The sequence below is a fragment of the Scardinius erythrophthalmus genome (genome assembly GCF_964197995.2).
Source record: "Scardinius erythrophthalmus genome assembly, chromosome: 13".
NCBI classification, from domain to species: Eukaryota; Metazoa; Chordata; class Actinopteri; order Cypriniformes; family Leuciscidae; genus Scardinius; species Scardinius erythrophthalmus.
Genome location: NC_138233.1, coordinates 7302510 through 7328744, shown reverse-complemented (window position 1 = coordinate 7328744; position 26235 = coordinate 7302510). Strand labels below are relative to the sequence as shown.

The 26235-nt window shown below is 37.5% G+C and overlaps 3 protein-coding genes across 6 annotated transcripts in view; all 3 read right to left on the bottom strand.

The window, feature by feature from the left end:
- Positions 1-3799: 3799 nt before the first annotated feature.
- Positions 3800-13239, bottom strand: tgfb5 (transforming growth factor, beta 5). 2 transcript variants are annotated; one of them, XM_081381864.1, is made up of 8 exons: positions 12349-13239; positions 11204-11367; positions 10883-11015; positions 10663-10773; positions 10210-10387; positions 4802-4952; positions 4397-4595; positions 3800-4266 (listed from the first exon to the last, which is right to left on the bottom strand). In XM_081381864.1, exons 1-7 carry the CDS (start codon positions 12692-12694, stop codon positions 4437-4439), a joined length of 1242 nt encoding a protein of 413 aa, XP_081237990.1. In that variant the 5' UTR covers positions 12695-13239; the 3' UTR covers positions 3800-4266; positions 4397-4436. The 2 variants fall into 2 exon arrangements, with proteins under 2 accessions (XP_081237990.1, XP_081237991.1); XM_081381865.1 differs by having other exon boundaries at positions 3800-4532; positions 12349-12853.
- Positions 13240-15616: 2377 nt separating this feature from the next.
- On the bottom strand, positions 15617-19054 carry trmt112 (tRNA methyltransferase activator subunit 11-2). Its single transcript, XM_081382533.1, has 4 exons — positions 18799-19054; positions 18200-18301; positions 17941-18033; positions 15617-17352 (listed from the first exon to the last, which is right to left on the bottom strand). Exons 1-4 carry the CDS (start codon positions 18871-18873, stop codon positions 17254-17256), a joined length of 369 nt encoding a protein of 122 aa, XP_081238659.1. The 5' UTR covers positions 18874-19054; the 3' UTR covers positions 15617-17253.
- A 522-nt stretch (positions 19055-19576) lies between these two features.
- Positions 19577-26235, bottom strand: part of atg2a (autophagy related 2A) — a 30101-nt gene continuing 23442 nt past the window's right edge. For all 3 annotated transcript variants that reach the window (XM_081383027.1, XM_081383028.1, XM_081383029.1), the window contains exons 31-42: positions 26003-26232; positions 24954-25089; positions 24670-24882; positions 24489-24590; positions 24310-24394; positions 23801-23954; positions 23646-23715; positions 23374-23456; positions 23154-23275; positions 22864-23018; positions 21680-21832; positions 19577-21549 (exon numbers count right to left, since the gene is read on the bottom strand). In XM_081383027.1, coding sequence (XP_081239153.1) covers positions 21313-21549; positions 21680-21832; positions 22864-23018; positions 23154-23275; positions 23374-23456; positions 23646-23715; positions 23801-23954; positions 24310-24394; positions 24489-24590; positions 24670-24882; positions 24954-25089; positions 26003-26232 — 1740 coding nt within the window. In that variant the 3' untranslated portion in view covers positions 19577-21312. The remainder of the gene's footprint in view (positions 21550-21679; positions 21833-22863; positions 23019-23153; positions 23276-23373; positions 23457-23645; positions 23716-23800; positions 23955-24309; positions 24395-24488; positions 24591-24669; positions 24883-24953; positions 25090-26002; positions 26233-26235) is intronic.

Sequence of the window (26235 nt, the reverse complement as noted above, 5' to 3'; positions counted from 1 at the left end):
GTTTGCTCCCTGCTGTAAGCATTCATGTGTTTTGAAGAGACTTGGTTTTGGAGACCATCTGAAGGGAGGGTGTGATCTCATGCTTTCAAAGCTAGCTCGCTATTGCTAGCCTCTCTGAAAATTGCCTACCCTACCTTTAAGAGACCACTGAAAAATTAGTAGTTTCTCTGGATTTATTATTTATATGTACGTGTTTGAGTAAATGGGCATTTCTATGTTTTAAACTACTGCCAAAATTTATTCCAAATTTCAAGTTAAAACATTGTCATTTAGAGCATTTATTTGCAGTAAATGACACCTGGTCAAAATAACAAAACTGATGCCATGTTTTCAGACCTTGGAAAATGCAAAGAAAACAAGTTTATATTCATTTTTAAACAACATGCTAGGCTACTAATGTTTTGAGTTCAAAAATCAATATTTGGTGGAATAATTTTTCATGCGTCTTGGCTTGCTCTCTGCCAGTCGGTCACATTGCTGTTGGGTGACTTTATGAAACTATGCATATAGATGATTATGACATGGTACATCAAACAACATATAACTGCTAAAGCAAAGATGTATTGGGTACAGTATTAAGTACAGACCACCTCATAGACATAACTGCCCAAAAAAGGTCTTCAAGTACATTTTGCAATATACTTTCCATTTAGAGTTCAAGACTAATCAATAACAGCTGTTGCTTTTAGAATGGTTGAAACAGATACAGTTTAGATATTTTGGCAGAGAATATTCAAATTTCTTTTTGTCTTGGGAGTTGATGTAAAAAACAGGATGCAAGACATGTTAACGTAACCTCTGAAAATCTTAACACATTAAAGCACTTCACATCTCATCAGCTTCACGGCACGAACATTACATTACAGATCATAAATTCCATGACAGTTTTTCTGATTTTTTCATTTCCATTTGTGTGGTTGGTGATATCACATTATGAATTGAAAGGATACAAATACATTGGCAATGAGGTGGTGTGCTGGTTTCTATCTAGAGGAATGTTCTAGAATGATTTGCTTCTCTTCTCTGTGACACCACAAAAGGGAAATTAAAGTTTATTATTCTTTTATACAGCGAGTGAGACCACAAAATTTGTACTTCTGAAGGGTCAATATTGCTGTTTTTCATTAGCTAAAGACCACATTTATATAGACAGTGGCTAGAAAAGTCCAAACAAATTAAATTTCCACCATCAAATAACGAGTCAAAAGCAAAATCTGACTATGAAGTTGTCTAAGATGACATGAAGTCATTTTGTAACCACTTAATTGGTGTTTCCATGCTACGGTTTACATTTAAAGCCATGATTCACTTTTGGCTTGAACGCTCATCCGCAGATGGGCATTACGGGTCAAACATTTCAATAACACCAACGTCTCTTCATGTTGTGAGATGCCAGGAACCCGATAGTCTTACGAATTACACCCTAAATGACATAATACTTTAATTCAAATCAGTTCTAGCCTCTCGAAATGCTTTCTGTTCTTCTCTTTCTGAATTTCCCCCATTGGCAAATGCAGTAATATTTAGGCACATTCCACAAATACGATGTCCTTGACTAAAAGCGTGAGATGCACAAATCTATGGAAGCTTGTTTCCGCCACCGAAAAAAATTGTATGCAGCTTTTTATCTCGCAATTCTGCCTTTTAACTCATAATTGCAAGTTTTTATCTCACAACACGACTCATATTGCACAAATCCGTGGCAGATACAAATCCCATTCGGCCTCATCGCTATAAATATAAAAACAAAACTATAAATAAGTTATTTTTATATTCATGTATGCATTCACAAGTAATTTAGTAACTGCTGTAGTGGAGGTTATAATTTAGCATGTAGTTTTATAATAATTAGGGCATAGTGAAATATTTTGAATGCAAAAAAGAATTTGTTTGACATCCCATAAAAGCGTATCTATGATTATCTATGATTTTGTTGAGTCTGTTGTAAGACAGACACACACACACACACACACACACACACACACACACACACACACACACACACACACACACACACACACACACACACACACACACACACACACACACACACACACACACACACACACACACACACACACACACACACACACACACACACACACTGCTATGGTGAAGAATCTTCCTGTTTATATCCATGAACTACCAGAATATCTGTCTGTCTCTCTATTTTACTTTTCCATACTCCACTTCAGTCAAAGGCAAACAAAGACTCAATCAGCAATGCCAAAGATCTCAATTTAAGTATTTGATTTGAAGTTGATTTGGTTCTGGAAGAAGATATGTGGACATGGAGCCCCATAAAATGTCTAGACTATCACATTTAGGATCATGGCTTCCTTGCACTACATTTTGTGCTGCAGTTTGCATATTTACAAAGCAATATTCAGTATAACTGTCTTGGTGAAATTTGGATGTGCAAAGAACCAGAACTGCTCTCAGATACTGATGACAACTTACCTGAAAAATTTGGATAATATTAAATGAATTTATATGTATGGCCACAAAATACTTGCACATGCATATTTTTAACCTGTAGCATTTATTGAACTAATATAACGTTACAGGTACTGTATACTTTGTGGCTTGTATAACATTTTAACCGAAACGCAAACATTTTAGGTTATAATAACCCTAATTTAGAACTGTTTCTCAATTATGCATTCTGGCAGTCACTCTTATCCAAAGCGACTTAGATTGCGTTCAGGTTTGAGCTACAGGAATGTAGTTAAAGCTCTTAAAAATGTTAATCTAGAGCATCAGCGTGTGGCTGATTGTTCATTGAGCAACTGAGATCAAAGTCTAGTCTCATAAGCAACTCTCACGACACACATCCAACATTCACACCCCATTAAACCATGTGTCCCGAAGCTACTCTCACACCCAGACTGCTCTTCCCAAACCACACGGCCCTCAGACGGCTGATCGTTCCCTTTCATGCCCTGAGGTTTCACATTTGCACTCCCCAATCTGCTTTTGCGGAGGACGCTGAGTCAACATTGCGTAAGCGACAAGAAGTATTTTTGTTGATTCATTTTAGGGACTGTTATGTAACAATGTGCTTCTAACTCTCTTCCCTTTTGCATCCCCTTTTCATATAAAGTTATAAAAGTTGTTTTCACTGAGCAAGAGAGAGGAATTCGCTTGTTTTAGCCCTGGCAACCAAACACAGAAACCCTGTCATTCCCTACCGATCATTCGTACCGGCCACAGATAAACATGTAAGCAAAGTTTTTCACTCAAAAACAAACTTTTAACGCTATAGGTTTTCAAAGGGCACATTGAGGCTTTATAGGCAGAAAGAAAACAAACAGGCGATCTATGTAGGCCAAAATTCCTTCCGACTTCCCACAGATCAGACTAAATTATATCGCTCTGCATTATAGGGTGTGGAGGGGCACTGCAAGATTATACAAATCAAAGCGATCACATGGTGCGTTTAAAACGCATCCTGCAGGCAATTTCGCTTTAGCGGGACGTCCTGCTTTTCGCTCACTGCTCTTTCTGCCATGTCACCACAAACCCTGAACCCAAGCGTTTAAATCTGGCGTTCCGTGAGTGGTCGGTGTCTGGAAATTGTTCACATCCTGTTTACGTCGGAGATTTTCTAACCTCGAACCGCATCTGGCTGGTGAGTCCACTAGTCAAATCTGCATTTTCAGCGAGTGAAAAAAAAAGGAAAAACCTTGAGTAGGCCACTCGCTGGGCCGTGTGATAAATACAGTAAATATAAATGCACAGCTTTGAGAAAGTTCTATAAACATGCTGAATAGAAATAAAAAAGCCACAAAATATTATTATATAATCAAAATTTATTGTATTTAGCATATAAACACATATAAACATCACACACACAAAAAACTATTTACACTTGCAAATTCCAAAAATATAAACTGATCTACAGTAAACTTCATACAAAATCTAAAAAGGATGAACAGCTGGTGTATATTGGGTGTGTCACTATTGTGATACTAAGAATGCGAGGAGATACTAATCAAAAAAGCTTATTTTATCAGACTATGACCAATGCAGGAGACGGTTAATGCTGTATTGTTGGTGTGGTGCTTGTATTCAAGATGCTTCATGAATAATTATATGCTGTTTCTCATCTGTACAAGTTTGAAGGAATAGTTCACCCAAAAATTTGAATCCTGTATGACTTCTGTGGAACATAAAAGAAGATCTAAGAGTTTTTGCGTCTAAATGAAAGTCAATGGGCTTCAATGTTGTTTGGTTTCCAACCTTCCTCAAAATATCTTTTGTGTTCTGCAGAAGAAAGAAATGCATACAAGTTTGGAACGACATGAGGTTGAGTAAATGAAGATGGTATTTTCATTTTTGGGTGGACTATCCCTTTAAGATGTGAGTTATATGTGTTTGCTCTCCTCTCATCCACCTGTTTTTTTGTCGCCTCTGTCGTCTCTCTCTCCACTGAATCAACGGCACTTGCAGGACCGGACCACCATGTTGGAGAGCTGTTCCACACGGGGCGTTCGGCCTAGGAAATAAACGATGGTGAGGGGCTCCAGGTCCTGGGGAACACAACACGGAGATGCTGATGCTTCTGGATTCATTTTATTATACAGCGGGAGAATCTGAAAGGAAGACAGACAGAGAAACTCTGTAAATAGACACATTGAATGAATCTGAACTTAATCTGTCCAACATTTAAGTGCACAAATTTGTTTGGCACATACCTATAATCTTTGAGACGGCATTTCTGATCCTTTTAACATTAAACCCTTAACTGTCTGTTTTTTTTTTCTTTTCTCTAAGCATTCTCAGCCTGATTAATATTTACCATGTTGTAGTGGTTGTCTGCGCTCCATAAGTAAGGACAGTTCCCCGCACAGAAATTTGCTTTGTAGCCTTTGGGTTCGTGGATCCACTTCCAGTTCAAGTCCCGGCGGAAATCAATATACAGAGACCTCAGACAGCAGCCCTGATCAGCCCTGGAAGACGTACAATGATTTGTTGCAGTGCATTATGGTGCGTTAAAAGAGCAGTTTACCCAAAAAGGAAGATTTGGTCATCATTTACACTCATTCCAAACATACATGACTTTATTCCTAATGAAGAACAAACTGAATAATGCTCTGGTCGCTGTTTTTTTAGACAAATACAACGAATGGGCAAAAGCACCATAAAGGTAGACCTCACGACTTTGGTGCTATATTCCCAGTCTTCCGAAGTCATGCAATAGCTTTATGTAAGCATCAGACTAAAATTAAGTTTTTATTCAGAAGAATAAAAAATCTTGCGCTCTAGCTTCCCGTGGCAAGTGAATAACTGAAGCGTGTAGGACTTTCTTTAATCACATTTTGTGCTCTGTAAAAGAACGTTAGTCAGTTTGAAACGACATGAGGGTGAGTAAATGATGACAGAATTTTCACCTTTGGGTGAACCATCCCTTTTAATAGTTGCTGTCCAAGTTTTGACTCCGGCAACAAACTCTGATTTGACATAAATGTGGCTCTAATGACCATTTCTATGTTGCTTAGCACAGAGGAAGCACTCCACATAACAAACACTCATTAAAAGAGTATTCACTTCCAGAACAGACGAGATGAATTCTGCATATCAGACGTGACACTCCTTGGGCGAGTCGCTGCATGCGTACTGTGGGTGTGTGATGCAGTAGAATTTATTTTACATGCACACACTTAAGATCGATCTCATCTGGCTCTATGTGTCTCTTATTGTTTTTTTTTTTGTCTTTCAAGCAATGTTTTGTTTTCTTGCATTAAAAAATGCTGGGTTGTTTCTGTAAACAAATTGTTGGGTTGATTGTGCTGGGTCAAAAAGTTGGGTTGTTTGGGGTACTGTAAACACATTATTGGGTTGCTCATGCTGGGTCAAATGAGTTGTAAGGGGGTCATTCACAAATAAACCGCTGGTTGGGTTATTTTGACCCAGCAACTGGTTACTTTTTTCATTCTTTGTGGAACTTTCTGGATTCTTCACTTCTGACTCGAGGAGCACGCCACTTGAAGCAGGCAGTGTTTTATGGTAAGTTAATATGTTTACCTATATTTTTAATAAGTTGTGGTGGTAGCAGCAAGCTAATTTCACTGTTCAACATACAGTCTTTGATATGGAAGTGTGAGGGGTAAGGTATTTATTCTGTGAAACATTAATTAGCCACAGCTAGCCGGTTAGAATTTTTGACAAAATGCCGCATGTTAAATCCTTAGTTGAAATTAAACCAGATATATCAGCAGCCTTTCTGAAAAATTTCATTCTAAATTCATCATGTAATTATCGTAGGCCTATTCATTGTGGACGTTGCGTATTTAAAAGTGAGAAAATCTTTTGTATGAAATCCATACGCGCACTTTCCTCACAGGGCTCGCACGTAAAATCAGCGGGAAATGAGTCTCTAATGTACGTTAGGCTAGCAAGTGAGTTGTGAGTGAAAAGTCTGCTGGCGTAGTTTTAGAAATACTCGTCTGAAGAAGTGACTGAGGTAAGTTCCAGCACAGTCTGCGTGACTGTGTCTTCTGTAATGTCTCGAACCATCGCAGACATCCCAAGTCTCCCGGAAGTTCCGGGAGTCTCCCGCATATTGATAGCGGCTCCCTGATACCCGCAAATGAGTTAAAATCTCCCGGAATCTAGAGCGAGCGAGCCAGAGCGCGCGTGCACAGCAGAGAGGGAGAGGGAGCGAGAGACCTTGCGTGTGTGCGTGTGTGCGCGCGTAAGATAGAGAGCATCTGATTGGCCTGTTTCGGTAAATCAACCAATCAATTGTCAGTGTGGGCGGGTTTTATCGCTTCTCCCGAACCGAATTAATCAGTTCAGTGTATCTAGAAACAGGAGCGCCATGGCAACGGGAGAGTGCCACAAAAAAACATGCAAAAAACGAAAGTATAAGATACATTTTACGGCAGACTACATGAAAGTGTACCCCTGTCTTATAAGAGTAAAACATAATGATAGTCTTGCACGCTGTAAAGTTTGTAACAGTGACTTCAGCATTGCCCATGGCGGGTTAAATGACTGTAAAAGACATGTTGAGGTGAGTTCAACAAGTTTCATTTCATTCATGTGCATATTAGCCTATTCCTTAGACCTGTTTAAAGCTGCAATGGAATATAAATAAAAGCAGTTTACATGAATAGTATAAGCAGCTTATAAATAGTAAAAGTAATCTACAAATTGTAACATTATGAACAAATAAATGCATAGGCCTATAGCCTATAGAAATTATGTATTATGCTTTTATATATTTTAGGGACAACAACTCTGTGGTGAAATGTCATATCCTTGTCCTCCTTCCATTTTTTTTTGGGGGGGGGGGGGGGGGGGGGGGGGGTACCTCCCTGAAATGAACTTTTGCAGGTTGGGATGTCTGCCATCGTTTCTTCCCAAAAAAAGAAGAAAAAAAGAGGCTTTCAAGAGCCTTGATATAGCCTTTTTTAGTAAATGTATGACTTGCAATCTTTATAAACATCAACTGAGGAAAGGAGAAATAGCGCCAGTTTTGAGAAGAAAAGTATACCCGTTTAGTTGAACGAATGATCGTCAATAGCCTATTTAAAACTTAAAAAATGTAAACTTACATGATAGCCTATACCCTACCACCATGCATGTCATCTTTCATTTTATATTGTGTGCAAGTTAACATCTAAACGAGGCGATCATCAGCGCTGCCAGTCAGGAGATTAACGAGCAGCTTTGTGGGTTTGTGAATTTTTAATGTTGACACTGTATCAACATTACAGTAATATTTTACTTTTAATAAAATAATGTTTTATTTTAATGCCTTAATGTTGATAATATTTGTCAAAATTACTCTTTTATTACTATTACTATAATTCAGTTTGCAATACTGAATGCACATTTTGTTTGTTTTTCACATTTGGTCATTTGGTAATGTTTGCAATAATTTTAATTGCATATTCAATAATAAATTGATACTTCCACAAAAAAAGCTTAACTTTCATGTCAGTTTTATTGCAACACTCTAAGTGATTGTCCGGGAAGCAAACACACTCTGTCAGTTTAAATCTAAACTAAAACGCATCTCTTTTACCTGGAATTCATATAGAACATTATACATTTCTATTATTCAAATCAGTTAAATGATTATTAGGCTGCATAGGTCAGCCGGAACCGGGGACACTTTCCTATAACACCTGATGTACTCATTATTTAATAAGAAGAATGGCATCTATGCTAATGTATGTCTTTCTCTTCATTCTAAAGTTTACTGAAGTCAGCCGGATCCAGGCCGTATCCAGATCAGATGGTGGACCTGCGCCTGGACCCATCCATGACGCATCCCTGAAGGGCCAGCCTCATCAGCCCTGTGAAGGCCTCATCGACACGACTGATCCTCAACAAACCCGTCTCCATATGCCAGTGATGACTCCAATCTTCAACCAAATGAACTGGATAATATTCTGAATGTTCTTATTCAATCTGACCTCTGACCTGTAATGCTGCCTGGATCATAATCATACACTGTTCGCTCGATGGCCAGAGGAGAACTGAACGACTGCGCCTTCTCTCAAGGTTTTTTCGCCATTCTGTCACTGATGGAGTTTTGGTTCCTTGCCACTGTTGCCTTGGCTTTTGGCTTGCTTAGTTGGGGACATTTAATATTCAACAATATTATTGATTTGCCTTAAGGTGGACGATGACGCAATTTTCTTCTAGAAACAAATTTTGTTGTATTATATTCATGTTACAGTATCACTGAAGCTGCTTTGATACAATTTGTGTTGTAAAAAGCGCTATATAAATAAAGATGACTTGACTTGATCAACAGGTGAGGACCAACATGGTTGAATATTTACAAAATGAGATGACTGGTGAATTGCTGCACATTTTGTGCCTCAGGGATGAAATGAGGGGGACATGTCAGACCTTTGACATTGATTAACATTAACAAAGAAAAGTATTAAAGAAATGTATAAAATAAAATAAAAAATGAGATTTAAATCATACAGTGGCCTCTCTGGTTTATTGTATTACAGAGATAATAATTATTTTACATTCATAATATAACAAATATTTGTTTCTAATTTTATTAAGGCAATGAGACAAGAAATAACCCAGCACATGAGTAAGACTTAACCCAGCAAGAGGGTTAATTTCACCCACTGGTTGGGTCAAATAAATGACCCAGAAATATGGGTCAAATGGGAAAACCCAGCACTTGGGTCAAACCAACCCAGCGCGTGTTCTGTCCAATAGTGACCCAGCAGTGTGGTTAAGGTTGGGTTATTTTTTAACCCAGCAGTTTTTAGAGTGGGAACTTTTGAGCTTCTAGCCATCTATTAGCTTTTACGCTCAGCTTAATACTGAAATCCTTCAAAGCCATTTATACTATTTTTTTTGCACCTGTTTTTACACTAAACTCTGTTTTGGGTCGCACAAGTTAGCTTTTCAAATGTGCGATGGTAAGGAACATGACCTACTATAGAAGCTGGTTTCCGCCATGGAATAAATTGTGAGAAATTTATAATTGTAAGAAAAAAGTCAGAATTGTGAGCTCACAATTCAAACTTTAGAACTGAGTTTATATTTATGGAAGCTTGTTCCGCCACTGAATAAAAAATAAAAAATGTAATTGCGACTTTTTATCTCCTAATTGTGAATATTTTTCTCAGAATTCTCGCAGTTACGAGTTATAAAGTCAGAACTGCGTGACAAAGTCGCAATTGTGTGATGTAATTCAGAGAAGTTGAATATCTTGCAAGTTTATATCTTGCAATTCTGACATTATAACTATCAATTGTGATAAAAAAAAATCTGATTTGTAAGATAAAAAGTAGCATTTTTTTTTTTATTCTGTGGCGGAAACCAGGTTCCATATTCGGTATATCTCACAATTCAGACTTTACAACTCATAATTGCGAGTTTAAATCTCACTATCCATATTTTTTCCTTGCAATTCCGAGTTTATATTTTACAATTTTGAGAAAAAAAGTCAGAATTGTGAGAAATAAACTTGCAATTGTGAATTCTGAATTCTCACTCCAATGGTCTAAAACTCAAACTGGATCTCACAAAGATAGTTGTACAAGTACACACACACACACACACACACACACACACACACACACACGCACACACACACACACACACACACACACACACACACACACACACACACACACAAGAATAATAATAAATAACATCTTCAAACACACACACACACACACACACACACACACACACGCTTGAGCTCTCTCTCTGTACCCTGAGCATATGGACGTGTCTGCTGCTGATCTCTTCTTGCGGTTCTTCTTGGTAGGGTTGTCCAGGCGGTCGGTGGGCAGCAGGGTTAGTATCAAATGTGGGGTTTTTGTGCTAAATTCAATCTGTCCTTTAGTCACACCTGGTCTTCTGTTCTGCTTTATAAGGTCGTCATCAATGCCTGGGAAGGAATCGATCCAACGTGTCAATAACAACAATTTTTCCTAATGTCTCACTAACGTTAGCCAGCTAAAAAGAATCCCTTTTCGTCTTCATTTTAAACAACGTATTTATTGTTTTAAACTTTCTTTGTGATGAAAAAGTGTGCTTGAGCTGTGTTTCTTTAAAATAAATGGCACTTGGTTTGCAATAATATACTAACTTAAGCATTGATTCTATAACTCTGTAATTTGTCAAATAAATCAAACAGAACGTTTAGATTAATGAGAAAATTACCTGCAAATCTGGCTTCCAGCTCTTCACTCTTGTTCGGGACAATATTGTTTGTGGAGGGGACGAATGTACAGCAGGGACAGTGAACGCTGATCTTGAGCCCAAGATTTCTCTCTAAGAGAGAAAAAGAGATTATTTTTCCTAGAGAAGGAAATGCTTCACAGCCTCCTCTGCTTCATCAAGAGGTAAATATATGTTGAAACTTCTGGATGAACTCACTGACCCCTGAACGCCATCCACTCCTTCACAGTCTCCGTGACATCGACTGAAAGCCACGCCCCCTTGGCACGAGGCTCTACCGTTCTGGAGTCGATGTATCTCTGGGACGGGGCCGTCACGTCCTCAGATTTGAGAATCTGTGGGTGTGAAGGGAAACAAACCACAAGCTTATTTGACTCATTCATTCATCAGCTGTTCTATTTCTTGCACCGCACAGCATGAAAATACGTCATGAACAAAGCGTTGCAGATGCAGTCACTACAGCACAGACTCACGGCTCATCTTTGGAACAACTCAAGCCTTTTGTCTGGAAAAACCACATTACCTGGTATATTTCCACACGCTGCTCAGTGGTGCGAGCCTGTGGGTTTGGAGCTCTGAAGATGCGAAATTCTGCTTTGACCAAAGTACTGGAATTTCGCTCCACGTTGGTGACGTCGAAGCCCACTATCCTGAAGTACGGGCTCTGAGGAACCGGATTGATTGAGTCTGTGGAACAAAAGCAGGATTCACTTTGGCCTTGTTTACACTTTGTGGTCTGAGCGTGGTATTCAGAGGGTCAACCTCAAGGAAATAAAACTTGCTTTAGTGCCAAAACAGCAGATGCAATGACTAACCCCTTTCAGCCTCTCAGAGGCCTCACTGAACTTTAGCTGACTTATTATTGGCAACAAAGCTGTATAGTATAGGTACACTATTTGATAGCTGTAATGTTATTTTTGTAATTCGCATTCATTTTAATGGTGTTTCTCCTCAGATTATCATTTCTGTAATACAGCAATATGTGCTAATTAATAAAAAAAAATTTGCATTACAGTTGTATTTTTACTATAATATAAAACATTAAATAACTAGAGACAAACCGATAATTTGTCTGATTAATATTTTATAGAGATATTGATTCTTTTTCATAGTGCAAAATTGACAAAAGTTATTCACAAGAAAAATAGCTTCATGTATTCAAACAAGCACAAAAATAAGTTTGTGACCATTTAGATCTTAAAACAAATTTGCATAAATATAATGGCATTATAAATACTGTTGTTATCTAATGATCATGTAGTTATTACAGCGTCAACAACCCCATATTTGTCATAAAAACGGTGTATTTATCTATCCATCTATAGTATTATTATTATGTTGGTAACATTATCATAATATTATTACTAGGCTATTTATAAGAGTATTGACATGAAAATATTCAAATATTGGCTATGTATTGAACTTATTTTCTTACTTTTGTTTTGGGGTGAAAAACAACCTTTAGGAATGTTCTTTGACAATGTTTCACGTTAAGTCAATCTAATGAATGATATTCTATTATAAACACTTTTTTCAAACACAACCAAATCGGATGGCCAAACTAAATGATGCACTAGAATAAAGGTTCAACTACACATCCAGAACCCAATGCATTTTTAAATGGTTTTAAATGAATGAGCCATCTCAGATAAAACGCGTATCACTCACTCGTATCTGTGCGCAGTGGCATCATATTGACCCGCTGCACCTCTTTAGCATAATAGTCCTCCTCGCTGCTCTCCCGCTCGCACGCGCTTTCGGCCTGGCGCGCGCGCTCCTTCAGCAGCTCCTTCGTGCTGTTGTAAAGTAACATCACCTCCACCGGGACCGATGGTTGCGCGCTGGCTTCGGGGTCCGGTGGACTGCGGATGCGTAGCTTGCTCAGAATCTGTCCGCGCACCGCCTCGATCCTTTTGGATTTGTGGTCGTCCAAGTTGTAGGAATGGCACGTGGAGAATCCTTCCGCGGACACGGACAGTTTGAGAACGAGCAAAGTTAGATTGATGAACCACATGGTTGATTGACAGATGAGAGGGTCGGAAGCGCTCCTCTATAACGCCCGGTCACTGGATGTCCTCGGGGAGCGCGCGCACTGAGCGCGTCTCTTGCAATGGGACAAACCCAAAGTGCGTAGGCTGCGCTGCTCGCGCTCTGTGTTGTTCACCAGGTGAATGAGCTCCTCTTCTGACAGATACGAGCTTTTACCTCCTCATACACTGCCTCACGTATAATTTGTGTACTCGTATAATCTATTTCTGGTCAAAAGCAAGAAAGAAGATTGCGCAGAGGACACTAGCTGAGTTCACTTTGTGAATTTAAAGCAATTTCAAGGAGGTCAGTTTTATTTTTTTTTTCAGGTTTTTTTTTCCCCTCGAGCCTAAGGTACGTCTTACGTAGGATAACTAAAACTATTTTAGCGTCGCTGGCGGTTATTTAAACAAATGTCTTAAAACAAAACTCTTTTAAAACAGTGTTTTTGTAATCTGCATGTAAAAATACAATACAATAAAGTGGAACAAGCACCTAATTATGTGTTGTAGCTATACCAAAATTAGAAATCGCTCACGCTCAAGCAGCGTACGGTTGCTATCACTGTATAAAAAAAAAAAAAAAAAAAAAAAAGCTGTTGCTTTAAATTTTTAAGTACAGGCAACTTGGATGTTTAAGTAATTTCAACTTAAATGTGACTTAAAAAATCGAGTTGAATCTTGTATAACATATTTGAAAATGCTGTGTTTTGATGAGTTAAAGCAATGCAAAAACATGTCATAACTTACTGATCATATCAGGTGGCAACTATTTCTGTTTGTGAGGGTCTTTTTGGACGTTACAACTAGGCTTTGTTTACCTAAAATGTTTGAGAAGCCTTTTTTTCTGAAAACATGTTAAATTGAAACAGTTTAGTGGGGCTGTAAGCACTTTCTAAGACCCCCAACTGTTTGATTGACTTTTTTATGGTTCAAACCCTCCCAAAAACCCAAGAGCAACCTCAGGTAAACCAAATGTGAAATATTGGCCTGATTTCTGTGCATGTTTTAATGACAAGCATACTACATTTGTCCATTATTACAGACCATCCCAATTATATTAGTCTCTATGGAGTCTATAAACACAGCCTTTCCATCATGCTTCCCAGGATTTTAAGTATTTACCGGTAAGGTAATAAACAGTACAGTTCCTCATGCTCGTCTGGTATCCAATGATTCAGAGAGAAACTCCAAGTGCTGTTTTGAATTCTTGTGGTTTGTCTTGGAGCTTTAGCGAGGACCGCTAGTATTTCTTTTAAAGTGACTCTCCAGCTCCTTTCCCATTAGAAGACTATAACTATAAGAGATCAGGTCAGATTTTATTTCTCTTTTCTCACAGCCTCGAGTCAAGATGCAGATCTGCCATCCAAATGTTCAATCAAGCCCTTGAAGTTGCTTTAGGAAAATGAAATTATCCCATGACAAAGACTGACTGTCTACAGCAGCATAAAGTTGAACTGGATTTAATATAAACAAAATGAGCAAAAGCTAGTATAGGCTCGGCCTACCAGAATACATCTTTTGCGAAGAATAATCCGTTTCAAAGGAGAGAGGGGGAGGGGAAACGACAAGACCGTCAACGAAAACGTCAGAAGTCAAAGAGAGTCTTTCAAGGTGTGAACTTAACTACCCGGCTATAATTAAAAACACAACCCCTCTTTGGGTTTCAGAGCTACCAAAAACATCTCTTCAACAAAACAAGCCCCTAAAGTTTTCTGAAGTTTTGAGAGGAAGGAAAACCATAGAGCAGCTGTGTGTGGGAGGGGGAGAGAGAGAGAGAGAGAGAGAGAGAGAGAGAGAGAGAGAGAGAGAGAGGCATAGAGGGGATCATTTTGTGGATAATTTTGTCAATATTGCAAAAAGTTGCACTGTTTATAGTGTGCTTTAATGTTTAACCAGGAAGTTTGTTTTGAAATGCTTTTATTTAGTACAAAATGGAACAAAGTCACACTTGTGGTTTTCCAGGTCAAAAATGACCGGTCTACAAAAACATAGCTTGTGAATCTCTTGTTATGCTACATTATATACAAATATTGGATTCAATCTTTGTGTCAAATTGTTTTCTTTCAGTTAGGACAGGTATTTCTTTTTGGAACTAATTGATTAGGCCTCATTGACTAACAAGTGTAACAAGGTGGAAAAAAAGTACAAAAATGAACCAAAAGAATTTGGGAAATAGTTATACCCTGTGAGCTAAGGCTGTAGGGTTTAGTCCAATGCGATAACATTAACTAACATTTTTTGGGAAAAGAACATCCTCTCCGGGTCAAAATGACCCGAACACAACATAAGGTTAAATTCTCAAGCTCTTAGAAACAGAACATGGTTTAAACACTGAGTAAAAGTTATAACACTCTTTGCACAATGAATACATTTGAGGTGTACACAACTTTAACAATTTTTAAGTTTAATAATATTTTATTATTATATTTTTGAGACATGAATTATTAGTTTTGTTAGGGTTGCTCTATTTCACCTTAAAATAAATTACTTATAATTGTTTTTAAAGGACAAGATATGTTCAATATCTCTGTTTTATTATTTTCATGCTCAACAAAATGGCTTCATGCATGTTGGTTATGCCAAACTGACTTTGATTTAGTCAAACGTTTTTCAAACATCATTATTTTAATACTGAATCACCTTACTGTTTATTGTGTAAGAAATAACAATGAAATATTCCAAACTTATATCAAGAATTTTAACGAGATTTTATTTTAACTATCCACACAGAAGTATCCAAATGAACTGATCCAGAAACACAAAACATGTTCTTCATAGAAAAGGTGTTTGTTATTTTTATTTATTTGTTTGAACATTCTAGATAACCATGTTAAGTATTATATAATTAATATAATAAAGTAATAATGTTTGGCAGCGTTGTTAGAAAAAGTCTATTTAGTAGTTTTCCTGTGAAAAGTAATGTCAGTATTTCTCACAGACGGCCTTTTCCAGATGCCTTTATTGCATAACAATGGTGACAGTTTTTTGGAATTTTTCCTTTCCAAGTGTTTCCAAGCAGCAGTCAGACGTTTAACAAAAATCTTTACAAATAGTGAAATATCCACCACTGCAGGATGAAATTACAGACCAACTGTTTCTTAATTTGTTTACCTTGGAAATAAGACAATGTGCTTTTCTAATCCGATCTTTTCCATCATGCATTTAACAGAGCCATTTAAAAAAAAAAAGAAGAACCTCTGGGCACATTTAAAATAGATTTACTGGATATTAATTTCACCTTCTATTTTGTTTCCTGGAGAGAAATGATAGATATCCAAGGCCTCAATCTAAGCTTTCACATCCTTTCATTTTAGGTACACCCTTCCTTACTTCACTTCCACTCCCTATCTTTCTTCTCATTTTTAATTACAGTTCCCCATCTACATGCTCGTTAATCTGTCAAAAACAGCTTTGTAGCTGCTCTCTCCACCTCTCCATTATGATTTTATTATAGTTTGGCCAAGAGGGCTGTAATTGAACTTCAAGTGAAGGCAGAAGGTATAAGACACCGAAAGCCTTGAGAAACCCCACGAAAACGACACCAGAGGGCTGGAATTTTTCACCATTAAAGCTATTTTCTTGTTCAAACATGAATCCAGCGTTTGATCTCTGATATTGAGTCTGAGGAAACGTGGAATAATCTGCCGTGGACGCGGAGTCTCGAGCGCCACCAGGCGGCCGCGGGGATGAAACGCTCTGGTGGTTAGTTGCGGTATTGCAATATAAGATTTTAAAAATAGAGACCTCGAAAACAGCTTATGCTGTTTCTTTCCTTCAACCTCCCATAAACTAAATATAGTCCCTGAATGCCACGTCATCTTGCTCTCACAGAGCTTTCTGTGCGATATGAAAGTCTTTGGCAAGAAACTATTACAGCTGACCTAGATAATCTCAAGCGAGAGGAGAGTTGATAAAACTACAGCAGTTTCATTAGGAAGCAGTGATTCCATGGTACAGAATAATATATTCACAATATTAGTATAATAATAGCAGTATTGTTATGTTAAAAAACTATGGTAATTTTTAAGACACTGATTAAATTTGAATATAAAACAAAGCATATATAAAAACCACAATTTAGAGACAAATCAGCATTATTTCATGTCAATTTCCATTACAATTTAAAAAGACACAAGCAAATATTTAAACAAATATTATAATAAAATGTTTAAACTTGAATTCTCTCTCTTAATATATAATAGAATAATAAAGATAACAACAAGGATTATTATTATTATTAGGAGGTCGCACCAACAGGTAATAGAAGATGATTTGTTTTTAAATAAGTGTAAAATTAAGAGTTTATACAAATTTATTTAATATTTTACAAAGCACAAACAATGACAGAAACAACACAATGTAGATTATCATAGTAACCACATTCAATGAGAAAGTAGTTGAACATGTCTGTGTAAATCAGAATAACTAGTGAATTATGGTGTTTTTATCCCTCCTTGTCTGAAGAAAACGGCACCCCAGATCTCTAAAAGAAACATTTGGCTCCAATAAACAGTCTAGATCTTCTCTTCTGGGATGGGTTGATCTACTCGCCTTCATCGAGTAACATGTTGGGAACCCCTTTGGAGATGGGGAACTCTCTGCCAGATTCAGGACACTGTAAACATCCCTCTATAACCTCAACCTGCGAGGAGAGAACACTGCTGTTAGCACTAAATCACTTCAACAAAGCTCATTACATCAAATATTTCATATTTATGTGAAAATGACAATGAAATTTGGGTTTTTGCCAATGAAGCCTTTTGCAATTACTTAAAATGCATCTGGTCACAATAACCTAGAAACAATGTGAATCAACACTACAACAACTGAAGCAGCAAACTTAGTGAATTATTGGCCATGACAATATAACACTATACTTTGTTTACTCACCTTGACATTAACATTTCTGAAAACTAGTTAACACTGCCGAATGATTGTTTCTAATACGACGGATGAAGTGACTCAAAATTGATATTTTTCTTTCTTCTGACCAACATAATCACTTTCTTGACTTTTTTTTGGGAAAAATCAGAGAAACGCGATTGTGGATTTTTTTTTCCTTTTGCTACTGGGGCAAATGGAAATGGCCAAATTATATTTGTTGTAGTTTCCCGAACTGTGACTTCTGCTTTTGAGAACCTCAGAAATGTGAAAATGATCCATAGGAAACTACATTAAGATATTTAATGGTTCTAATAATAAAAAAGGCTGTTCATCTGAAGTGTCTCACCTCTAGAAGAATCCTGTGAACTTTGCGCAGAAACTCCTCATCATTTTCATAGTTTGGTATGAGTGTGCTGGGCAGGTCCTGAGATTGTCCCAGCTGTTAAAAACACCCATCATCTTAATGGTGCAATGGGACACATGTATCATGCACAGACAAAAAAAAACTCATGCTTTCTAAACAGTACTTACCGTAAAGTTGTGCAAATTCACCCTTCTTAATGAAGTATAATTAAAATTGAATAAAGCGCCGCATGTTCCCTCACCCATTCTGCTGCCTGGATCAAGGCGCTCCACTCCAGCTTAGGGATCATCCGGCTCACAAACTGAGCATTGAACTCCAGCTCGTTCACTTTCACTTCTGTTGCCTTCATTCATGAGCAAAGACAGAACAAGACTCAGATTTTGTCATAAACTTAACCATATATATACATTTTTATTTGGATGAATTTCTATATTTTTAACATAAGAGGGTCTTTTGGTTGTAGGACATGTTTATCAGTGTGATATATCTTTATTTGGACAGTTGATATTTCAATCAGTGACAGTAGTACGACATGCTCTATTGTAAAAAACGTTTTATCCATTTGATTCATTTATGCATTTAAACAGTTGTTACGAGCTCACAGTTATTCAGAGGCATCATGTAACATATGTGTCACATTGCAGGACTACTTCAAAAAAGCGATTAGTCACTTATTAGATTATTCACCTACAATCTTAAAAAAAGGGTTACATTGACATGTACATTTAGCTTCTCTTTAACTTTGCTACTTAAATAAAATCATTTAAGTGCTATTAAATTACTACTGCATGTTGTATCTGATAAATAACCAGTAATGAAAACAATGTACGTCAATCTCACCTTGATAACTAGTGGGTATCCTTTAACCACGCCTTTCACGTGCGATGTTAACATGTTATGTGTTAACAGCTTCATTTCGGCGCAATGAGGCGATATGTTTCAGGACCAAAGCACGAAAGTTTGATGATTATAGAAGCGTTGAATTACAAACATAAGCATAACAACCACATGCGTTTTTCGCGATGACTGTGTGCAACCCCTAAAATAAACTCCCCGAGAAACAAAGTGCGGCGTATTTGGTTCCGCATGTGGTGTGACTGGATTTTTAAAAAACGTGTTTTTAAGTTGAGCAGAAATTGGTAATAATATGATTATATATTAGTGACTGAGTTACGATTACACACACGCATTTATCTGGTGGTTCTGAATAATGATTCCAAACTTCTTGTTCAAAGCTTTTAAATGATCATAATGTTTGTGAATTCTGTCCTCCTAACTAAAATATTGGGTAACAAGTAAACAGAATAAACCTACACTAGCATACTTTCAGGCAAGAATCAACAGAATTATGAAGGCAGACTGTCTGTCAGGCAGGGGCAAGATGTATAAAACAAGGATTTGATATCATTGTATAACGAATTGTATCCTATAACTGTTTTATGGCATTTTTAATAATGGGATATTTAGTGGCAGACTAAAGACATTTCACCCCATTATTTATTTATTTACTGTGAGCCATATATGTAAAACTATAAAATGTAACTAAAACTAAAAAACTTGATTTAATTTCATTTTTAAATGGAAATCTGCCCTATCAAGCTATATGAAATATTTTTTTTAAAATCCCTTTATTGTCTCTGTGTATACAACATTTACAACAGTCAATTGCAATATTTTTCAAATGCACATTTTTATTCCTTTTTTTGTATTAATTTGTTTACACATTGTCTTGGTACTATACAGGTAATTCTTACAGCGTATGATATAGTTGTAATTACAGAAGAAACTCACCGATAGCTATGAATCACATAGCCGGCCAGTCAACCATCAATACACAAACATGCATGTCCTTACACACTCACTCAAACACACACAGTTTAGACACACATAAAAACACACCAAAAACTCACTTCCCTTACACAGTTATGCCATTAACAAAAAACAAATAAGTGAAAGTAACATTACCCACAAGCCCTTTGTCAACCGACCAACTGCCCACCGCTTTTTCATGCATATCAAGTACATCAAATGCTCAACATCATCAGTTTTTACATTTCATTAGCCATTATCACAAATATGAAATCATATATTTAAAACATACAGGAAGGCAACTAATGAGATGAAAGCAAGCATGTTTGATTTAGGAGCAAATGGGAGGTAAAAGGCTGAATCTGTCAAGAGCAAATCTGGGCATATTTCACCACAAGAATAAAAGGAAAGAAAATTCTATTTTAGAAAATAAAGTTTGCATTGTGACATTATTTTATTGACAATTTAGCACATTTCTCTCTACAATTCTCATTATTGGCATGAAAAATTGGTTTGAAAAAATAATGATATATTAAGTATTTATATATAATGAGGATGTTTGTTGTACTGCCTTTATGCTGATTTAAGTACAGAAATCAAAATCACCATTGAAAATGAGAATCAGGAGAATTAAATGTACAATAGATGCAAATTGACAAGAAAATAAATGTCACAATGTAAGAAATTTTCTTTATGTAAAATCGAATGACTAAATAAATGACGTTTTTATTTTGAGGTGAAATATGACCTGGGCTTTGTTTCCCAAAAGCATCATAAGCATAAAGTAGATTGTGGAAGCAATTTCACTCACAATGCTTTTGAGAAACCCAGCCCTGGACATTTTGCAAGATTCACCAAGACAAAAAGACAAAACTTCATCACATTCTGAAAGAAGAGAGGATGAATAGAAAACAAGAGTGATCATCCCGTACAGAGACTCTGGGACTGATTGCACCACTCAAATAATCAATGCATTAGTTTAGGCTTTAAGAAAGAGTTAAACAGGACAGGTTAAAATAAGATCTTTATAAATGTCAATGCAGTATAATTATGGCACAAAGACATCAAGATAGAGGGCTGTGTTTAAAACACAAGTGGACAAGAAGAATCACTTTCCTAGTGTTCAGTGAAAAGTATGGTAAGGCCACCTCAATGTATTTAATGAGCCGTTCACCTTACCTAAATAAGAACTTCAACATTATGTTTGTAATACTTCAGAGGGAGAGTATCAATTCAATCAGATGTTAAATGCGTATTTCGGAGAGGGGAAACATCCGGTCTTGAGCTCACAGGTAAAGTTACAGACTGATATGATTGCATACGTTTCAATACGACAAGATGAGACTGAGCTGCACTTGGCGGTCTAGAGCGCTCGCTTCTAGCAAAAGTGCAAGTGGAAAACATTTGCATTGCATGAAACAAAGTGTGCAACTATGTGGAAGCCACTTAAAAATGGTTCAATTATCATTTGTTTTTGCATTGATACTCACAGATGAACTCACAATCACACTCTTACATTCATACTAACAAAAACGCCCGTCAATCTCATTCTTGGCCAACTTCGGTGCGCCATTTTAAGAAGTCCTCTTTCCGCGCATCTGGTTTAATTTGGTTCCGCATTCCTCCCAGTAGGTTTGAAGTGGCCTCTGAGGCAACTATAAGTGGACGGACCACAGTGGGCGGGATCTGGCGCAAAACCCCGCCCACTGCTCCAGGAAGACCTTTCTGCTCATGTCCACGAGACGCAACATCACACAGAGTCTGAGCGGTGTCAATCACACCCTGGGAAAGCAAAGACGGCATGTCAAATTGAATAAGATGAGTTGAGTTAGCCAAAAACACTTTATATTATACATTTATTAAATTTAATAGTCGCAGAGATGAACATGCTTGTAATTATATAGGGACGTACCTCTCTGACAGTGTCATAGGCCTTGGCCACACCCTCTCTGAGGTCAGCTGGTTGGGGGGTGCGTCTGGGACGGGGAGTGGGGCGTCCCTCAGTGATGTAACGTGTCAGAGGTGGGGTTGGAGATAAGATGTCATACACGGTCTCAGCGGTGGCCTAGAAATGCACAGGAAATAGGCTTCTTATTATATTACATTAGGTTAATATTATTATTATTATTATTATGTCTTTTTGTTTTACTGTGTGGTGCAACGGATAAATATTAAATGAAACATATCTAGCAACAAGGTGAACAGCAACAACAAAAAAAGCATGAATATAAATTTATAAAAAACATAACTATAAAAATGTAACAAAACAAAATAAATGTGATATACAAAATGATACATATAAATATAATACAAATAAAGATTTAGTAAAATATTTAGTAACACGGTAAACCAGCAGCAACAAATATAATTATGAACATAAAAAATACAATTATGTAATATAATAAATATAAAAGTTTTACACAAATAAAAACAAATGATATACAAATGATACATACAAATATAATAAATTATTTCATTAAAATAAAAAATATCTATAAAGAAAAAAACTAATTCAGCGCATCTAGTAACATGGTAAATATAATATAATATAATATAATATAATATAATATAATATAATATAATATACTATAATATAATATAATATAAAATAATATAATATAATATACAAATGATACACATAAATATAATACAAAAATACATAAATGTAATTTTGAAAAATCTATCAAATAATAATAATAAAAAAAATCTAATTAAAAATATCTAGTAACATGGAAAACCAGCAAGTACAATATAATTAATTGTAATTTAAAATATAAAAAAATTAAAGATAATTAATACAAATATATAAATATAAACCAAATTTTTCAAAAAGAAAAATCTAATAAAAATATCTAGTAACATGGTAAACAGAAATTTTTTTTTTATATTTATATATATATATATATATATATATATATATATATATATATATATATATATATATATATATATATATATATATATATATATATATAAAAATAAACAGTAGTTTGGGAGTATGATTACTAGTGATTATATTTGGGGTAAACAGCAACAACATTCAACGTTCATAAACAGTAGTTTGGAGTATGATTGGTTATATGTGTGTGTATTTACCTGAATTGCCTGCACTAGTCTGTTGCTGAGCTCTAGGGCAGCAGAGGCTGTAGAGGTGCCGAATGATGCCGCCCCCCTCTGGAGGCCTCGGATAATGCGCCCGTCCTTTCGGTACTGCTCAATGGGCATCCAGAACAGATCACGCACACCATGGACTGCAGAAGACAGAAAACTTGATTGCATTCAATCTGAATATTCAAGATTAATCTCATGGCCACTAAATTCCAACATCACTGGAAAAAAAAACCCAGAGCACTTGAGACGAGACACTAACGCACAGAAATACTCACAGAGCTGTACAACAGAATGCATGGGACCTACACCTCCCAGAATCCCCGGCAGCTGGTTCTTCCTGATGTCAGTAAGCCACTCGTTCACTGCGTACTGAATCACCTTATCAACACCCAGCAGCCTGAGACAAAACAACAACTCACTTTTCAGATCTAGATTAAAATAGAAACGCAGGCAAAAAGTAAAGACGAAGATGTGTTTGTGAATGAAAGCATTTACCCATGTCTACAGCACAATCTCTTCAGCTTCAGTTCAGAGCAGTTCAGCTGGGCCAGACCAATAAGAATGCCTGCAAATGTTCCCTATGAAACCAGAGATGATATACATTATTATAACAGCAGTTAAGCTAAACAAACCACCGCTATTATTCAGAAAAACTGGGACAGCTTATGTTGTTGTTTTAAGGTTCAGCACTCAAACTACACAGATAAACTGGCTTTATGACCACATGAACATAAAGAATCAGTTATTTTATATAGGTGATCACCAACCTGCTCAATGACTACATGCTTTCCTTGATAGTCCAGCCAGATGGGAACTTCAGAGGTAAAACGAAACTCTCTAAAAGAGAAAGAGTGTGAACTGACATAATTCTGATTTAGACATTTAGATGTTTTGTCATGCAGTTTGACGTCAGATCTTCTACCTGAAGTAGATGGGTTGGTCAGAGGAGGACGAGGAGCCAGCGGAGGAGGAACTCTGCTCACTAAAGGTTGTTTCTACAGAAGCAGCGAGATCATGGCCCAATCCAGAGGCAGGATCTGTGTCGTCTGAAGCCTTCTGAGGAGCGTCAGTCCTCACTGGGATCAGAAGATCACAAATAAAGATCACACAAATGGCAAGAATACACAATTCAATTTAAAATGACTAAAAAAAGAAATGTGTGCAATTAAAATTATACATTTAAATACATATCAGGGTTTTTACTTAACTAAAACATTTTTTTTGTTCACTGAAATAAAATGTAAATATTAGATGACAAACTTAAACTAAAAGAAAATTAGAAATGTTGCTTGACTAACTGAAATAAGCTGAAGCACTAAAAATTACTAACTGGAAATAAAAAACTGAACTAAACTAAAAACTAAAACTGAAACTGAAATAAATGAAACCTAAATAGTAATATAAAGAAAACTATTACGGGTGCAGACTTACCCTCAACTGCAGGGTCGACAGGTAAGTAAGGATTAACTCCTGCAGCCATGCTACTGAAAAAGTCCTTCAAGAAGAAAAGTGCATCCTGGGAAATGAAAACAAATGTGTATTTGGCTTTAACCGAGCCTGATATAAAACATTATTTGCTCTATGCTGAAAATATAATGAGTAATGTGTACCTGGTCGATATTGAGACGCAGCGGTAACAGACTGACTCTCAGACAGCACTCCGGTCCGCCCAGACCTGACTCAGGCATCACCTGTAGCGCTTTCACTGTCAACTACAGCAGCGAGCGGGACAGGTGAGAAAACAAGCACAAACAGGACCTTATTTTCTTCCTATTCCTCTCTGTAACTCACCATGTTGGAGTGGGCTCTGCGCGGCATGCTCTCACTGGTGTACTGGTACAGGAACTTGTTGATTTGAGATGAGGCCAGACGGTCTCGCACCTCAAGTTCCTGGACGATAAACACCTGTCGGGAAACAGGCTGCTCCCCAAGGCCTGGTCCTTCTGCATCCAGTCCTGCAGCAGGGGGCGTCACCACTGGGTACGTCTCATGCTGGAAACTGACCTGAAGAGAGAGAAAGAAGTCAGAATCAAGGCTTTCTGAATCTTTAAATGGCTTATTTCAGTACAATATACCTTTGTCAGTTGTATTTCCATAAGCAGTGTGTGCTGCCGCCCACTTCCTCCCACCCACCGCCAAGAGTTCTGGGGCCGTGAGGGCACTGCTGAACGAGAGGGAGAACCACGGGCTCCGGGAGCAGCTGAGCGAACCCTGAGAGACACAAACAACCGTGAGGAATTTTCACACCTGGCTCTTTAGAGCATTTGTTTTTCGGCGCCGGTTCGGCATATATGAACACTGCAATCACGCTTGGATCCGCATTAAAAAGATCGGTTTGAGATCGCCTGATCAAGGAGGCCTAATCTTGGGCCCGATTGTAAACGAGCTCTGGAGCAGTTTGGGGATGAGAAAGCACTCAAAATGCACAATGGGAAATGCGTTACTAAAAAAAAGCAGCAGTGTCAGATTCTGTGGGTGAGCACATCAGTTATCACAGTTGAGAACCAATGAGCCTCTTCATTTTGAAATGTTGTGCAATTGCTCTTCTCTGATACAGGTTTAACTCATAAGACTTTCAAAAACACATTTTGGTATGCTTTGAAATGCTGCCTTGTGAAAGCGAACCGAACTAAGAAGAAAAAGCAACACTGCAACAATTGAAATCCCTGTTTTGGATAAAAGCTAACAATTAACAGGTCTGAAAATGCTCCACGCATTTCCATGCATTCATGAAAGGTGCTTTAATGCTGGCACTTTTAGTGCGCACCCGGGTCAGAGTTTGGATCGTTTGATGATGTGAACACTGTTTTCTGAACTTGGGTGCGAATCCGCGAACCGTGTCCGCATAAAAAAGGGTGGTCTGCGGTACCGTTCATGTAAACTCTGGTATGGTTCGCTGCTGATAATGAACACAATTGTACTAAATCGTGAACCCATTTATGTCGTGAAATCGCTTTGTGTGTGTTCTCACTCACTTTCCTGACAAGCGTGAATGACACACTGCAAGCAGAGAGAATGTATTTCTCATTTCTGCTCACCTTCAGCAATCGAACACAGGTTCGGACCAGCTAATCAAACCAAGCACCCTAAAATTCTCTCTTCTCAGACCTTCTGCTAGACTTACTTATGGCTGTGTGGTGTATGGGCTGAGCTGGGTTTGCCGCCAAAGTCTTTGCCACCGTACAGGTGCCAGACAACGGACACCTCTCGGAGCACCACTCTGTTCTGAGGCACTGGGAAACGGGCCGGGGCGCGTAGCAGATCTGAACTGCCCCGTGGCCGAGAGTAGTATCCATCCCGCACCTTTATAAGACCCTGGGAGAGCACGGTCACCACAGGCTCACCGTCTCTAGGCTA